The sequence below is a fragment of the Pipra filicauda genome, unplaced genomic scaffold (assembly GCF_003945595.2).
Source record: "Pipra filicauda isolate LSUMZ 115617 unplaced genomic scaffold, ASM394559v2 scaffold261_size1826302_pilon, whole genome shotgun sequence".
Classification (NCBI taxonomy): domain Eukaryota; kingdom Metazoa; phylum Chordata; class Aves; order Passeriformes; family Pipridae; genus Pipra; species Pipra filicauda.
In genome coordinates this window covers 602,496-620,676 of record NW_024104378.1, presented here as the reverse complement: position 1 = coordinate 620,676, position 18,181 = coordinate 602,496, and the positions used below count along the sequence as shown (strand labels likewise).

Sequence of the window (18,181 nt, the reverse complement as noted above, 5' to 3'; positions counted from 1 at the left end):
TGGGCACAGAATCTTTCCTTTAGGATCAGCACGAGCAAAATTCCCACCACAACAGCAGAACAGAAGAGGAACACCTTTTGCATCTTTATATATCAGCAAAGCCCTTCCTTGTTGCTGAGAAATAGTCAACAGTGATTTTAAGCAGGGCCTACAAAAATATCAGCCTGCTGCTACACATGCAGACTTAGCAGCAATAGTAATCAAAAAACTAATTTTCCCAGAATTCTGTTGACTGTTTGGACACTGATGACACCAGGCTTTTAGCATCTGTAAGGGATAAACAGTAGGACCAGAAAATCACTGATAAGCAGAAAGTAGGTTTCATGTTAGTAAAAAATGTTGATGTAACAAGCTCCCAAAAAACTCTGCTCTGAAGGGATAATTATCAGGTTTCGGGGCGACCATGCCCTTCAGAGCCCAGTGCTGGCAACTGGAAAACTTATTTCCAGCCACCCAAAAATAAAAAAGCATTTGAATAGTGGAATTTGGTCGTGTTCCTCACAATCCTCTTCCACAGTGCAGGGAGCAGCTTTAAGGCTTTCTGGAGGACAGTACAAAGGATGGGAACTGCTCAGGCCACCCCCAAATGATCAGCATATTTGTAAGGGAAGAGATTCTTTGCCCAATATAGCCAAGCCCTGGCTCTATCCATCAAGGCTTTCATTCCACGCCCGACACTGTGGTATCTGAGCGCCCAGAACAACGTCAGCTCCCAGAGCTATCCCTAAGGCCTGCTGTATTCCCTGCCCTTTTTCCCTAATGGCGGGAGTCTAGCAGTTGCAGGCACTGATAACCAAGTGGTGATGTAGTCAGCAGGCTCATTCAAACTTTTAATTCCTTTTGGCTCTGAGAGCTAATGGATTTTTTGCCTTGGGGATACAGACCTGAATAATGCACAGGCTTCACACAGCACTGGGCTGGGCTAAGATACATTCCAGTCAGGAGAAAAGATTCTTTCCTAGTCACAGCGTAGAAAAGCAAACTGCAAAGAAATGAGTTTTTTTGCCACAGGTCTCATCCCTTCTGCTTTCCAGGAAAGTAGGGAGGAGAGTCCACCTGCCCTGGGATGCAGCTGCAGCAACACCACCAGACCAAGGTTTAGAGCCTCAAACGCTGCTGGCTGTTCACTTTCCAAGTGCTGAGGATTTCTGAGTTACAGCCTCATAGCTCCCTGCAGGAATTTGATAGCGGGAAGGTGTGTTTGCAACTCCAAAATCCAAGACTTTGGAGGGGGAGCAGCACTCACCACAGCCTGCACGTTCTCATGGGTGCTGAGGACACCCTTGGGCCGCCCCGTTGTCCCGCTGGTGTAGATGATCATGGCTCCTCTGTCTTTCCACGAGGAGCAGGCTGTCAAGGGACCCTCTTCCACAGCTGTATGGCCTGTGGATCCATCACTACGGGACTTGGGAAGCGGCAGCATTGGGATTCCCAGTTTCTCAGCAATAGGGGCTATTTTCCCCACGTATTCCTCAGCTGCGATAACCAGAGCGCTCTGGGAATCCTGGATCACGTACTCCAGCTCTGGCACGGGGTGTTTCCTGTACAGGGGCACCGCTATGCCCCCGCTCATCCACGAGGCCCACTGGGCCACCACGTACGAGGCATCATTGGGACACAAAAATGAGATCCTCTCTTCCTTCAAGTCCCTGCTGGAGCACTCCAGAACTCTACAGATCTCCCGGGATAAGTGCAGGCTCTGGCCGAGCAGGTCTCTGTACGTGTGCTCCCTGTTTTGGTCAATGATGGCAATTTTGTCACCGAAAGCCAAAGCCCTGGTGAAGACAGGGTTGACGTCACTGCTGCAGGTGGCCCAGGCTGTTTGCAGACCCCTGTGGGGACAGCCAGCCCTCTTCCACCCCCATCTGGAGCAGGACAGGTCCCGGACACGGCTCCAGAGGGGCCGGCTCAGCCGAGGGAAGAGCAGGGAGAGCAGCATCCCGCCAGCACCACTTGTTTTGGAGTGATTCTGCAGAAAGCAATTACAGGAGCAGATAAGTATGTGCAGAGATTACCCAGGGGGTTATTCCCACCAAGGAGAAGTGGCAGCCTTCATTTGAATAACATCCACTGTATTATTGATGTCCCCACTTCAGGCTGTCATATCCCTGGCACGCTGGGCAGTGCCTGGATGAAACAGGAGCCTGAGACCCTTCCCTGCACAGCCTCCACATCCGTAAAAACCAGCTAACTTAAATTATGACCTAGTTTTCATAGAATCGTGGAATGGTTTGGGAGGGATCTTAAAGCTCATCCAGTCCCACTCCTGCCATTGGCAGGGACACCTTCCAGTAGCCCACGTTGCTCCAAGCCCTGTCCAACCTGACCTTGAACACTCCCAGGGATGGGGCAGCCACAGCCTCTCTGGGCAACCTGTGCCAGGGCCTCACCACCCTCACAGGGAAGAATTTTTTCCTAATATTTTTCTGAGGTATCCCCTCAGTCCCTTCCAACCCAAACCATTCCATGATTCCATGAAGAATCCTAACTCCCTCTGCACAGCCTAGAGCTCTGTCTGGGAACTCAGCAGGAAGCAGCACCCTCTCCATAGAGCCCTCAGCAATGGGGAGCAAAGAGGAGAGAACAGGCCTGTGGCAGGAGAGAGGGATTTACTGCACAGAATCCAATTACCACCAAAATATCCCCAGAGAGATTCCATGACAAGAGGAAACAGCCAAAGGATGACAAGTCCTCACTCTCTGAGAGTGTCCGTGACACTTCCTTGGCACCAGCAATCACAACTTGATTTCCTACAATTTTTTTGATAAATACCTATTAGTGGAGCAGCTCGGCTCAAACAGCCTCCCAGCTCAGCTCCCCACTGTGGGGAGGAGCTGAAACAAAAGGGATCTAGGCTGGCAGCTCCCCAGGGAATTGCTGAGCAGGGCTTTACCCAGCTCAAGTGTTTGTTTTTCTGTAACCCCGCAGTCTCTCCCCTCCACCTTCGGAGCGTTTCTCCACCCAGACACCGGCTCTGCTCATATTTTCTTTTGCATATTGACCTCAATTTCTGCTTCTGCAAAACAAACTTGTGATTTACTGCGGAAACATCTGGGGGAGCAGAGAGGCTTCAAACCCAGAGTGGGGTGACTGTGTGAACCCCTGACATTTGCCACCAGGATGGAAAAAAACAAAGCAGGTCATGACCAAATTCGTGTGACATCTTTCCACTGCTCTGCAGAGACTAAAAGATAAAGAGCCAACACATTTTGTAACTTAAACCGAACCCGGGACATTAACTGGAAGCAGTGGTTTCCCAGGATCCTGCTCTCAGCATTCTCCCTGTTCCCTGTATGGCTCCAGAGCAGGTGTTTGTTGCTCCTTCACAACAGTTCCTTCCAAAAACATCCCATTATCCCATTCCCATGAGTCTAGATTTAATGGAGCAACAAACAGCAGCACCTTCAGCCAGGCCTGGGCATTAGGGACTTCAGAGAACTGGGCTTGTCTACGTGTGCAGACTTACAGACACTCAGGGGAAAGTAAATCCAGGGGCTGTTTTCTTTCCCCTCCCATTCCCCAGGGATAACTGGGACTACAAAGTCTGGCACAGTACACCTGGAAACAAAGTTTGTCACCAGGGCCCATGGGAAGATCATGGTAGCACAGAGATGGGGCTCTGCTGCTTTGGAAAAGAAGGTTCAAACCCCCCTGGAAGGGAAGGTCCAAGAAGGGAGGGTCTGTCCCCCCCAAGAAAGGGAAGGGTCCAACCCCTCCCCCTGGGAAGGGAAGGGTCCAAACCCATCCTCCTATGACTGAGGAATTTAAAGCAGCCAAGGGCACCCACCAGCTCCCAGCACAACCAAACCAGTGCAAACTGGAAGCTGACCCAGTGCAGACCCATCCCTGTCCACTCTGTGACAACCCCCTCTGCACCTTCTGAACATAAAGGGCATAAATTGCATTCCCTGAAGTAAAATGATCCATGGAGTTACTCTGAGCTATTCCAAACTGATTTATAATAGGAAATAATCATCATTCCAGCTCTGATCGTGGCTTGGTGATGTAACTATCACTGAAAGTCCAACCTGCAAGATTCCATCCTTTCCTCATTTATAGACATAAATACAAAGCAACTCGGCTTTTTCTACAACAGAGGAGATAAAAAAATACTTTATTCTTGGAAAATAATAAAATAACTTAGAGAAAGAGATGTGAGAAAGGTATCAAATAATGATTGAGATGCTGATTATTCTCCCCTTCTCACAAAAAAAAATAGAGAAATATTTAATCCTAGAAAGGTTTGTGTTGGAAAGGACCTTACAGCCTACCCAGTCCCACCTCCTGCCATGGGCAAGGGCACCTTCCACTAGACCAGGTTGCTCCAAGCCCCTTCCAACCTGGCCTTGAATGCTTCCAGGGATGGGGCATCCACGGAATACCCTGTGCCAGAGCCTCACCGCCCTCACGGGAAGGAGGGGTCTAATTCTTTTCCTATCCCAGACCGGATTCCTCCCCCCCCAGCTCTTTGCCCTCACCCTACTCACGGCACGCCCCAGAGCAGAAGCAGCAGGAAAACCCTTCGTCCCACGATTCCCGAAGTCCCGCGGGCACGGACCGGCCTCGCCGCGGCCCCGCCACAGGCCCCGCAGCCTGCGGGACCCCCTCGGGGCCGCCCCGACCCCGCCGCCTCCTGCGGGCCTCACCTGCCGCCGGGGGACCGCTCCGCCCGCGGACGGCTCCGGGCGAACACAGCGCGACGGTCCGAACGTTCCGCGCACGAACGTTCCGCCACCGCACCAACCCGCACCTGATTTATGGGGATTTGGCCCCAAACAGCTCACGGGGGGCGGGGCTGGGGGCGCCGCGGAGCCGACGGTCACTGCAGCAACCTGGAGCGTCCTCATGGTGTCCTCTGATCTCATGGCGGGTGTTCATGGTATCATGGAGCTGCAGCTCTGCCTGGGGGTGCTGGGGCCACGTGCCCAATCCACGGGACTTCGGGATTTTGGCACGGATGAGGGATCGCCTGGACTCATGGGACCTCCAAGGTGTGGAGAGAAGTCCCTGGGGTGCACAGACATCTTAGAGACACACAGACACCCATGGGACACACAGACATCCCATGGACACATGGACGTCCCTGGGACACAGGGATATCTCGGGGACACACAGACATCCTGGATACACACAAACACCTTGGGGATGTACGGACATCCAAGGGATGCTCAGAGGTTGCCGGGTGGCACACAGTGTGTCCCCTGCCAGCCCTGCTCCCCGGTGGAGCCATGTTTTTCCGGCCGTGCACAGTGTTCCGTGAAGCGGCACAGCCGGGGTGACCCCCCACCCACCTCCCCAGGTGTGTTTCCACCAGGGCCGGCGGCCACAGCCCACGAGGCACAGCGGGGTGGGAGCGGAAACAGGGCCGGGAGCCTGGCCTAGGGCAGAGCCCAGCCTAGGGCAAAGCCTGGCCTAGGGCAGAGCCCAGGCCTGGCGGAGGCGTGCAGCCAACAAGCATGTTCCAGCTGAGCTCCCAGAGCCCCACTGCAAGGAGTACCATTGCACAGCACCCCATTTCACAGCGCTCCATAGCACAAATCTCCATTGCACAGCTCCCTCCTCATTGCACATCTCCTCTCTTACCCAGCTCCCCATTGCACATCTCTCCATCTCCTGGCTCCCTCCCTGTGGCACAGCCTTTCCCCGTTATGCAGCACCGTCTCCCTTGCACAGCACCCCATTGCCCGGCTGTCACACAGCTCCTGTTGCACAGCTCCCCAAAGGATATGTTCCATGGCTCCCTCCCCGTTTCATGTCTCTCCATCACACCACTCCCTCCCCATGGCACACTCCCTCTCCATTGCATGACTCTCCACTGCAGAACTCCCTCCTCATTGCACAGCTGCAGCACAGCTCCCTCCCTCTTGCACACTTCCCCATCACACAACTCTCCCCCCCATTTCTTCCCCATTTCGTGCCTCCCCAGTGCATGGTTCCCTCCCCATTGCACACTCCCTCCCTGTTGCACAACTCTTACACACCTCTCCATCACTCAGCTCCCTCACCATTTCACAGCTCCCGATCGCACGCTCCCTCCCTGTTCCACATCTCCCTATTGCACAGGTCCCTCCCTGTTCATGCTTCCCCATCACACAGCTCCCTCCCCCCATCCTCCCCACTGCACAGCTCCTCGTGTCATGTCTCCCCATTGCACAGCTCCCTCTCCATTTCAAGGGTCCCCATTTCATGGTCCCACAGCTCCCTTCCCACTGCACAACTCAGCATTGCACAGCTCCCTCCCTGCTGCACAGCCCCCTCCCCATCGCACATTTCCCCATCACGCATCTCCCTCCCCATTTTCTCCCCATCACAGGGCTCCCTCTCCATTGCACAGCTCTTGCACGACTCCCCATTGAACACTCCCTTCCCATTTCACACCTCTCCCTCACATGGCTCCCTCCCCATTTCACATCTTCCCATTTCACAATTCCCCATTGCATGACTCCCTATTGCACACTCCCTTCCCGTTCCCCATTTCAAGCCTCCCCATTGCACACTCCCTTCCCGTTCCCCATTTCAAGCCTCCCCATTGCACAGTTCCCTCCCCACTGCACACTCCTTTCCCATTTCACACTCCCTTCCCATTTTACACCCCCTCCCTATTTCCTGGCCCCCTGTCACACACCTGTCCCATGCAGAGCTGCTGCAGGAGGGTCTGAACATCCCCAGCAGCTCTGGGCTGGCCCCCAGTGACAGTAGGTGCCACCTCCCTGCAGAGGGTTCAGGGTAGCTGTGCCCACCTGCTGCCCTGCACCTGTGCCCACCCTGGCCTTGCCACTGCCCAGCTTGACCCTGTCACCACGACCCTGGCCCTACCAGTGCCACTGTCATTCTCCACTTCGCACTTGCCATCTGTCACTGGCCTCCCCAGGCCCCGCAGGCCGCAGGGATTAACACCCCCCTCGCCAGGGGATGTGTGCCCACAGGGGGGTCTCTGATGCCAGCAGGGTGTCACCACCCCCGTGGTGGTTCAGGGGCTGGCAGGGACAGGGTGCACGGGGTGAGGACAGGTTTGGGACATCCATGGATTCCTGTGTCAGGCAGGATGCTCCTCTGTGCCTCTTCAGCGTGTTCAGAGACCCCCCGCCCTGGGGAGGGGGGGGGTTCAGGGCCGTCCCCCCCGACCGTGGCAGGCGGCAGGGCCAGCTGGCCGTGCACACCAGATGTCCACCCCGACCCACCCTCTGCTGCTCCGGCCCCCAGCACCTGGTGCCCACCGGCCATCTGGAGGCAGCCACATCCCTGGAGACGATGCTCAGCCACGGCCACGAGCAGCAGCCGGCCACTGCCGTCCATTCTGGGGCCACACGCTCCCATCTGGGGCTGTGAGGAAGGAGGGGTCCCCTGGGAGGGGTCAGTCCAGATGTGCCATCACAGCTGGGAGCAGAACACCCAATGTCATGGAGCAACCAGACACCGGAAAACCAAAGCCGGGGCGCACCACAGCCCTGCTCACCCATCGCCCCCCTTCCCCAGCTCACGGGGCTGTTGAGATGGTCCCCAGAACACTGGGATGCCCCGAAAATGCCACCGCGGTTTGTCCCCTCCCTCCCTCCCGGCTGGGTGTGAGTCCCACAGCCCGCACCGGAGGGAGGGTTTTCCGCCTTCTCCGCCACCCCCCCCCCCCCCGCCGCCTTACTCAGCTCGGTGATTAATTATGGATCCAGCAGAAAGCTTTTATTGCGTTCGAGTTTACTTGTGGCACATCCGTATTTATTAAAAAAAAAAAAAAAGGAAAGTAATTACTGGGTGGTGTAAACACCGCAAACACCGCTGGGTTCCAGGGAGCTCAGTGCTCAGGGAGAGCACCATGGCTGCCAGAGGCTCCATCCTGGTGGGATGGTGTGGCATGGCATGGCATGGCATGGCATGGCATGGCATGGCATGGCATGGCATGGGGGAACTGGAAGCTGCCACACAGTGCTGTTTCGGGTGAGGATGGAGTGAGGTGGGAGCCCATCCATCCCCACTGGGACACCCCAAGACCATGGGAATTGTGTCCCTATCCCCATCCTGCCCCAGTCCAAGGAGGGACAGAGCCGGAGCGCATGCCAGGATCCCTGATTGCTGCCCAGGAGGGTGTTGTAAACAAGGGGGAGTGAAATGTTTGATCTCCATCCATCTGCTGGAGCCTAATCCCCCACCCCTCGTGCCTCATCACTTCCCAGTCTCCCTAATCTGCTCCCCGCCAGCCAGCGGAAGGTCAGTGCCGGGTGTCCCCCACCACATGCCCTGTGGCACCGTCTCAACCAGGAGGCTGACAGGGCTGGTAGGGCCATAAGGTGGGAGAAACCAGATTAAGTGTCCCCATTTGGGGGTTTAATCCCTGTGCTGCTGCTGCTGTGATGGGAAGGCACAAGACAGGGACAAGATCTCCCTCTTTCCCTTGTTCTCCTCTGTATTTCAGAGGTCCCCCCATGCCTGCATCCCACCCGACATGAGCATCCATTGTCAGAACCACTACCCACACTGGAGCGACAGGGCACAGGTTTGTCCCCAGGGGCCTGTGGGGGACACGATTGCCATCGGGACTCCCTGGGGACAGGAGCAACTCGGAGCTGCTCGGCGTGAAGTGGAGCCATAAGTGGCTCCTGTGTCACGTGCTGAGGATAAGTGCAAAATGGCCCTATTATGATAATTGCACAGAATTATGATTGATGGAGATTAACTGCTTATTTGAGGAAATGGCAGGCGCACGTGTGACACGGGCAGGCTGGGGCACAGCCACCGGGGCATGGGGACACAGGGACATGGGCAGAGTGGCACACCAGGATATTCTTGGGATCTTCATATGGCACAGTCACCACCATCCTCGGAGGTGCCATGTCCCCAGCTCTCGGGTTGGGATGTGCCACCACACAGGAATATTGGGGGCTGCATGGCAGGAGGACCCACTTATACCTCATCCTGTCCCATGGAAGGCTCCTGGTATCTCCTGCCAACTCCATTAAAGACATCCCTGATTAGGGGGTAAACCTGTTAAACAGGGATGGCAGCGGCTCTCCATGTGCTCACTGTGCTCTGTGCCCCCAGGCTGTGCCATGGGGCTTTGTTGTGGGGCTGAAGAGGGGGCAGGGGGCAGCCCTAGGATCCCCATGGCTCCCAGTGAGCGTGGCTCTCAGTAAATGACTTATTTTGGGAGAACTTGAACAGGAACTGGGCTGGCTCTGTTTCCTACTTCCAGCCCAGTTGTTCCCACCAATGTCCCCTGGCCTCAGGGACCCTCCTGGGTTATTGGTGCCAGGAGAACCCAGGCTACAGTAGACGTCCAAGACACACTCCCACCTCTCCCTTCAAAAATACACCAAACCCAGGAATTTGGAGAAGAAAAGCCAGAAAAGCAGGGTCGGTTGTGATGCCGATGGCTGGCCAGGATGGAGCCATGACATGACTGCACTGCCAGGGCCAGGATTTCGGCACAAAGTGAGGATGTTGTGCTGCATGAGGCTGAGACAGCCATGTCGAGCAACACACGGCCAGAGGGCACCCCAAAACCCCCCACCCATCACCAGAAGTCCCTCCTCCGCTCTCCCCTTCCCAATTTCCTGGGCCTCCCTTCGCAGCAGACGGATGCTGGGTAAGAGGTGTGTCTATGGGAGCCGTTCTCGCCATGCAGCATCGCTGGTCTGCGTCGGCACTTACCATCCCTGGGATGGGCTTTCGCGGCTGGACTGGGGGCACGAGTGGGGACAGACGGGGCTGAGCCTCTCCATGTGAAACCGGCACCTCGGCCAGGCTCCCGCACCTCCACGAGGGACAAGGACATTGCCCAGCTGGCCTTGGCCAAGGGAAGGGGCCCCTGGTGGGTCCCCACCACCGGGTACAGCGAAGCCAACTCTTTTCTCTGCATTTTCCCCTTTTCCTCCCCCCATTTGGCTTTTGGCAGCGGAGCTGCCGTGGCGGCTGGGGCACGCGGTGCCGGGGAAGGGCTGCCAAGCCTCGGCAGCCCCCCGCGGCCCCCCGGCCCACCGTGCCAAGGCTGGTGGCTGGCAGAAGGGCTGCCTGCGCCTGGCAGGGCTCCGTCAGCTGCGGGAGGATCCCTGTGCCGCGCTTGCTGCCAATTTCCCTGCGAGCTGGCACCACAGGCGGCTCTGGAGGCACCAGCGGAGAAGGCTGGGGAGGACGGATTGTGAAAGGGAGAGAGGAAAAAAAAAAATAATGGACACATGCCATCGCTGGAGCGGTGAGGCTGCCAAAACGCCAGCAGGCAGCGGGGGCCAAAATCCACCAGTGGCGGAGAGGAGGGTCTGGCAGCGCGGGCACATGGAGGACGGGCAGCACGGCAGAGGCACAGCGTGGCCGAGGCAGGATGGGCAGCAAACGGAGGAGCCGGAGACAAGAGAGGTATTTGCCTTCGTTTTCAAGGGTGTGCGTGTGCGTGCATGTGTCTGCAGCCGGGGCTGTGCATCCCGGCCAGCTCAGCGCATCCCGGCTGGCTCAGCTCCATGCAGGCTGCCCATGGCCTCCCTGGATGTCCTGCTGCTCTCCTGCCTGGCCTGTCCCATGGCAGCCCTTCAGTCCTTCCACTGCTGTCTGGAACAGGCAGGCAAGGGCTCTGAGTGCCGGTCAGGCTTGGTCGGTGGCTGCAGAGGGGATTTGCTGCACGTGGGGCCGGCAAGGGAGGTTGTGGCTTTGTGTGGTTGGGCTTTGTCTACCGGGGGCACAGGGCTGGGAGCCACAGGGGCTGTGGGCAGGGAGGTGTGAGCCAAAGTCCTGCTGCCAGCAGAGCTGGACTACTGCAGAGCTGAGCCTGGTGGCTGAGTGAGGAGAAAGGGAGGGTGGGCAGTGAGTCCCCCACACTCACCACCATACTGGGGAGGAAGAGGAGGGAAAGGGAGGATTTTGGTGCACTGGGAAGCTCTTGGTCCATGACCATGACCTGCATGATGCCAGGGTCATAGCCACAGCATGATGCGTGAAGGAGATGGGGGTGTGAGTGGTTGTGGGAGCCTTAGGGAGGAGGCTGAAGGTGCAGGACAGAGCCTTGGTGCTACCACATGCTGGTCCAGCTTGCAGAGCATGCTGCCTGCCCTGTGCTGCAGGAGCAATGTTGGAGCCAGCAGCAGATGCCAGGAACACTGTGGTGTCACCGCTCCACAGGCACCATGTGAAGGCTAAGGGTCCCAAAGTGCCAAACCTGCCCAGTGTGAGGGAAAGGAGATGGCACTGAAGGGAAGCAGGGTTGTTGGCAATCCCAAATCTCAAGCCACCCTGATTCCTGCCTGATGCTCTGCACCCTGGCTGTGCCCAATGATGTCCACTTGGCACCAATCCTACCAGGACAAACCTCTCTCAGGGTCCCTGACCCCAGCATCCATCATCTGCAGGAACCAGGGCAGGGACCCCAGCATCCAGCTTCGAGGGCATCAGCATGTCCCTGAGAGGGATGTGGAGGGAGACAAGAGGAGACATCTCATCTTATCCCATCCCATCCCAGGCTCCATCATCCCAGGCTCCATCATCGCTGGCTGGGCTGGTCAGCACCTGGTAACCCCAACTATAAGCTGGAGGAGCAGCTCTGTCCATTCTTTCATTGGATATTTGGACTAAACACAGTACCCTGCTGCAGCCTGGTCCCCCAAAATGTCCCATGGAGAAGGATCAGAAAAGATCCCTCCACCTGGATGGCACCACTGCAGCCCCTCCACCTCCCCAGAGCTGTCATTCACCGGAGGACGAAGCCCCACACCTTCCCTGCACTGCCCATCACAGGGCCAGAGGGGCAGGAACGCTCCCCATGTCACGGGATGATCCCCCCATCTCCCCCTTTCCCTCATTTTCCTCCGTATTTCACAGTTCCTGCTTCCTGCACAAGGCAGGGGTCTCCAGGGACTCCAGCCAGATGTTCTCTGCAGCACACCACATTGCTTTCCTAATGAAATATTCATGGAGCCTCTCTGCCTCTTGCCATGAAAGCCTTCTGCAGCTCCCAGCCATGGAAACGCTGTGCAGGCAGCATTCCTGCAAAGCTCCTGGCCCCCTGCTTCCCGCTTGCCACCTCCATCTTCCTCTTCCTCCTCCCACCAGCCATGCTGGAGTGAAGTCTTTGTCTCCTTTCACCTTGCAGGTGGACATAGTCAGGGCATAGCCAGGCCCATGTGCTGGGGACACTGTGTCCCTATGCGGCTGTTCCCCACCCCGAGGAGAGTCCCTCCATGGCTGGGAGAAGGGGGCAGGGGGGGTGCAGACCCTGGTGTGGGGCACGGAGGGGTGTCACCCCCCCCTCTGCCCAAACCACCCCTGCTCCTGGTGCTCCCGCCGGCTCCCAGCCAGCCCATGGCATTAGCGATGCTGTGCGCCATAATCCAATTAGGTTGTTTATGCAAACAATCAGGTTTTATGTTTCGGTAAAAAGCTTAAATAACCTTAATCAAAGCAAAAGACCTGAAATTGTCACCAGCAGGGGCTGTGGGTTGGTGGGTAGTGGGCAGGACACCCTCTCTGGCTCATGACACCCTGCCTGGGTCACACCCGCCACTGGCAGCCCTGGGATCTCCAGGGGGCTCAGCACCAAGGGCCACATGGGAGATGTTCTGCTCCATCCCAGCATTGCTGCCAGAGGTTCAAAGCCATCCCACTCACACTGGGGATTCCTGGTGCCCTTCAGCATCACGTCCAGCAAGCCCCAACCTGGCCCTCAAGTCATGGCCTGCTGGGACGTCTTGTCACCCCTGTCTCTAAATATGGGAACACTGAGGTGTGGCATCAGGCTGGAAGGATGCAGGAGGTCCCAGACAGTGACCGATCCAGCACGCTGCCACCATCCTACCTCACATCGCCAGTCTCAGCAGCTCTGACAGCACCACGGCATCCCAGTACCAGGAGAAAATCCCTGCAGTTTCACCTCAGGTCAGTGTGAGGTGGCACAAAGGACTGTGCTGTGTCCCTGTGCCTGCGTGGGGATGGGCATGGTGAGCTGGGGAGCAGGGCTGGCTCTGGAGGGCCATGCCCGCTGGCACTGCCTCCCGCATACCCCGAGTTTCTGGAGGAGTAATAAGCTATGCATGTAGTGTAGAAATAAAACATGTTCTGCAGAACAAATGATGTTAATTTGCTGAGAGGCTCTGAAGCCGAGTATTAGCAAAATGCCTTGAGGGAGAGAGCAGCAGCTGTGCTGGAATTAATGGCAACGTGCCGAATTAGCACTGCTATGCATCATAGTCAGAGGGAAAAAATTACCGGAGAGATGGGGAAAACAACCCCCTCTGTGTGCCAGCCCCGACCCTGGGGCACACTGCGGAGCAGAGCCGATGCGGTGGGTCCTGGTGCCCGGGGAATGCCCTTGCCCCGGCCCTGCCCAGGCGCACCATGACTCACTCTGAGCCCCATGGCCTCCTCTGCCAAGGTGTGTGTCCTCAGGAGTGCTCAGCATCCCTCTGGGATGGTCAACATCACTCCTGGGTGCTCAGCATTCCTGTGGGACACTCAGCATCGCTCTCATGTGCTCAGCATCCCTCCAAGACACCTGACGTTGCTCCAGGATGCTCAGTATCCCTCTGGGGTGCTCAACACTCTCCCAGGTGCTCAGCATCCCTCTGGGACATTCAACATTGCTCTCGTCTGGGATGCTCAGCATCCCTCTGGACCAAACCATGCCATTCCATCCCACCCCTCTCCCAGGGACTGTCTCCTCTCAGATCTGCATCCCTGCTGCTCTCCCACTCCTTCCCCTTCTTTCCGGGATATTATTCATCTCCTTGTCTGTTTATTTCTTCTCTTCACTCTTGGTGGTTGAGCACTGAAAGTCTGTAGCTCCTCATTGATTACTAACAGTGCATCTGGTTTATGGCTCCGCAGTCTCCTCCAGAGCATCCGTCTTCCTTCCCTGCCTCCTTCCTCCTGGCCGCCCACCACGGCATGGCCCGGCTGCCAGGAGCACACTGCGGACTGTGTGTTACCTCCTAATGGATGGTTCCAGTAAATTCCACACCTCTGATGAATATTTAATACCAACTCCCATCCCTGCTGCCTGCCGGAGGGGGATTGGTTTGGCAGGTACCACAGTGCTGCCAGCTCTCGTGGGAAATGGGGTTTGGCCCTTGGGTGCTGAACTCGAGCTCATGGAGATGGCAGTGAACAGTTATCCCAGTGGAGGCTGGGACTGGTGACATCCTGAGTTGGTATTCCTGTGAATCCTTCATCATCCCATGTGCCTGTCACAGCCCATGGCTGCTCATCCCCAGCATAAAACATCTCCAAAAATAAAACGTGTCTCTGTTTGTCTTGTCACCCTAAGTCTTTTCTCCTGCTTTTCATCTGCAGATCCCAGTCCCATGGGAGCAGCCCCCGCCTGGCCCTGGATGCCACTGTGTCACCCAGTCCTGGGGCACAGACTCACACCTGGTGGTGCCATGGGCCATGTGATATGACATGTGGATGTGCCACCGGTTTTGTCCTTGCTGGGATGTGCCAGCAACTGCTGAGCACCGAGCCTGCTGGTACATGGCAATGGGAATGACCTTCCGGCAGCCATCAGATTTCAGCATCCCCAGGAGTGAAGAAGGTTTATCCATTTGGAGGCTTATCCATGTGAACACCAGTACATGTGGAGCTTTACCAAATACACTCAGGCTCTTCTGGATGCCTCAGGGGACAGGATTTGGCCGGGGAAGGAGAAACGTGCTCCCAGCCGTGCTCTGGACCATGGGAGCACAGAGGCTGATGGTGGCATCACCCCGCAGGACCTGCATGGACACACCAAGGGCTGTGCCAGAAACTGCTCTGCACACCCGGAGCACCATCAGTCCTAATCCTGACCCTGCTTCTCAGTGTTCAGGGAATACTTCGGCGTGTATTCCTCATCCCCACCCCAAGCCGAGAGCTGTGGGTGTGTGAGGCCATCACACCCCTCTATTGCCGAGGAATTGGGCTGGGAAATCTTGTAACTGCATTGATTTTGGAGCGGGATGGAGAAGCTGGGGGAGGTACTGTGGGGTGCTGGGGATGCTTGGGGTGCTGGGAGTGCCCGGGCACAGGCAGGGCAGCGGGAGCTGCCGGTCACTGCCAGGTTACATCTGCCGGGGCACGCAAGAGTGACTCCAGATGCATTAGAAGTGCCATGCTCCAATTTCAATTTCATCGTCTCACAATCATTTTCAGGCTCCTCTTAGTGCCACATTAACGAAGCCTGCTCGTTTGAATGCATAATTAGCCCAAGCATTCTACCTCGCTAATTTCGAAGCAAGGGGGGGGGAGGGAAGAGGGGGGAATTTGCATATTAATTTAGCAGAGGGAGAGAAAAACTGTTTACCACTTGCTTCTTGCTGTTGATCACAGCGGACTTAACTCTTTCCCGGGTGCCATCTGGAGCTGCAGAGCCGGGCGCCCAGCCGGCACGTGGGACAGGATGCAAAGGTTACAAGGCAGCAATTAAATCCTCCTCGACCACCCTGGTTGCCTTTGGGAGCTGACTGGGAGCACTGGGGTTGAGGCTCCTGGGAGCACAGGACTGGTGAAGGGCAGCTGAGGTGGTGATAGATGCTCCAAGGTGTTCCCCAGTCCTCCTCCACATGCAGCTCTGGGGTGAAACTGCCACTGTCACCTGCCCCAGGGTGGCAAAGTCCCATCCTGGGTCTGTCCTTCCATCCTTGGCAAAGCCAGGAGAAGGGATTCCCAACAGCATCATCCCTCCTGCAAAGGACGGATGGGTCCACCCTGTCACTCTTGGTGTGTCCCCTTCAAAAGGACACCTCTGTCCTCATATTTCCCTTAATTTTAGCATCATCCACCTGTAATATAGTGTTAGATGAGCATGTGCCATCCCCAGAATCCCTTTGGGTCTCATGGATTTGGTGTGCATGGGATGCTCACAGACCTGCTGCACCCACAGAGCACCCACAGACCAGGGTGGGCAGCCTGGCTGAGCACTGGCAACTCATTACACCTCCCCCCCATTACCACCCCTCTTCGTCTGGGAGTCCGTGGGTGTCTTGAGCCGAGGTTGGAGGTAATTTGTCTGTCTCCTGCAGTGGGCTGTCATCTCGCATCTGTGAACCAGTTCCATTTGCACTGACATTAAAAAACCCTCAGATCTGACAGGTAGTAAAAAAAAAACATTAAAAAATTGCAACAGGATGTTGGGAATATCACAGGCTCATTCCAGAGATAGCTAGATTTGAGGGTTGTCACAGCTCCGATGATCCGTATTTTGGCCTTTGGATGTGTATTCCTGTCTCATCTGGCCTTTGCACCTCCATTCCGGCTCCCCAAAATGACTTTCTCACCCCTGGAGACCCGCTGCCCCACCATCCACTCTTTTCTGCTGGCTTGAAGCCATCCCAGTGCGTCACAGCAATTTGGGGACACCTCCATCCCTGGCATCCCTGTGTGACTCCTGCATCCCAGCTGGCACAGAGACATGCACAAGGGGTTTATCCATCACCCTGCTATGAGAACATGGAGCTGCATGGAAGGGGACATCCCAAATGTGGGTCTGGGGTCTCCAGAGTGGCCGGAGTGGTACTGGGTTTGTGGTGGAGCGTGGGGCTGGCTCGGAGGGGGTTAACAGTTGATTACAGCCTTTGTCTCCGCATCAGTGTACATAATGCGCCCGCATTTGCATACTGCAGTGTGCGCTCAATTAAAATGAACTTTTAATTTCTTCTAAGTAAATTACTTCTTCCCGCTACGTGACGCGCACAAAATGTCAGAATAATGGGAGAGCCTTAATGAGCTGGGAATGAGGGCCAGGGAGGGGAATGTTGGGGGCTCCGGCTCCCCTCTGGGCTACTCCTGCCTGGGGAAAGGATGGATCCTGCTCTCTTCTGCCTTCCCTGCTGGGGCACGGGACATCCCTGCTGCCAGGATGTCCCCAGGGCAGGGCAGGTGTCCCACCTCCTTCCCATCACCTTCTCCTGCCCGTGTTCCTGCAAGGAACTGAGTTCTCTGGGTGCTGCCAGCATCCCAGCATACAGGGATGTGTGGGACAAGGGATATCGGGGCATCCCTGCAAGGGGCTGAGCTCTCCGTGTCCTGCACACATCCTGGCACTCCACATCATCCCAGAAATGCTCCCTGGACCATCTTCTTCCCAGGATGCCCCAAGCCATCCACAGGGACTCACAGCCCGCTCTGTCCTTCCCACGGAGGATGCTCGGGGAGGGACACGGAGCACTCCATCCCGACCTCCTCGGCTGCCTCCCGCCCGGAGCCGGGGCGGCCGCGTGTCCGCGGGGGCCAGATGGCAGGCGAGATTACTGGAATTTGATTTTCAGATAAATCACAAACCTGGATGAGCGAGTGCTGCTCCAGATGCATTATCCGTAATCCCTTGGAAGGGAACCTTTCGGAGGAGACGGTCCCTGTGCCAGCTCGGCAGCAGCTGGGTAATCCCGGCCGGCGGTACAGCCCGCACAGCCCGGGGGGATCAGCTGCTGCCCGGCCGCACCGCGGTGTGTCACCCGTGCTCGCCACGACCCACATTTGGTCCCGCCGAGCCCGGGCGGGAGCAGATGGAGCCAGATGGAATCACACCAGGAGCACACGGGCACCAGGACGAGCCCGTGCCCGCAGTGCCCGTGCCTGGTTGTCTCACCCGCTCTGCTCAGTGCGGCGGGAGGAGGGTGAGGGGATGCAGGGGAGCTCTCCCCATCCCGTTTCTCCCCTTAAGTGGTGCCCAGAGCATCCCAGTGCTGCCCTTCACTCATCCCACTATGCCCAGCCTGCCCACACCAACAGCATTGCTCAGTTAAGTCCTAAGGATACAAGTCCACTCGTTCCACCGAGTAACTGGGATGCAGAAATGACTCCCAGGCTGCAGGGCCAACCCTGGCGAAGCTGCCGAGGAAGTGGAGGGAAGGGACGGGGTGGCTGCAGCCTGGGCTTGGCACCTGAGGGGGCTGCTCCTTGAGACCCTGGTGCCTTGGGCTGCCCAGGGGAACCAGCATCGCAGAGGCAGGGAGGGCAGGGGGGTGCAAGCCCCGATATTCCCGGGAGTGCTCAGGGCTATGCTGGGGGTTCTCCACTCCAGTTTGGGGTCATACTTTGAGAGCACATTGAATTTTGGGGGCTCTCAGTTGGGCAGCAGCTTCCCCAAGCCCCATATTTGGCTCATCCCCACCTTTGGGAGCCGTGTCCTGCTGTTCCCCCTCTCCTTCAGCAGCACAAATTCAGGGACTCCCCAAATAAATGCAACCTGCAAGAAGTGGGGTTGAAGGATCCAGTATAAAGTCCCCCCCTCTCC

At 56.8% G+C, this 18,181-nt stretch overlaps 1 protein-coding gene and 1 long non-coding RNA gene across 5 annotated transcripts in view; one reads left to right on the top strand and one right to left on the bottom strand.

Annotated features, from left to right (window-relative positions):
* ACSF3 (acyl-CoA synthetase family member 3) overlaps positions 1-4,567 on the bottom strand; it is a 56,161-nt gene extending 51,594 nt beyond the window's left edge. For 2 of the 4 annotated variants that reach the window (XM_027719767.2, XM_039382217.1), the window contains exons 1-2: positions 4,479-4,554; positions 1,247-1,969 (exon numbers count right to left, since the gene is read on the bottom strand). In XM_027719767.2, the coding sequence (XP_027575568.2) occupies positions 1,247-1,939 (693 nt within the window). In that variant the 5' untranslated portion in view covers positions 1,940-1,969; positions 4,479-4,554. The other 2 variants (XM_027719765.2, XM_039382218.1) reach the window with 2 other exon arrangements.
* A 5,016-nt stretch (positions 4,568-9,583) lies between these two features.
* Positions 9,584-16,606, top strand: LOC113987231. Its single transcript, XR_003540419.2, has 2 exons — positions 9,584-10,344; positions 14,263-16,606. It is a non-coding gene; the product is annotated as an uncharacterized LOC113987231 (long non-coding RNA).
* The last annotated feature ends 1,575 nt before the right edge of the window (positions 16,607-18,181 follow it).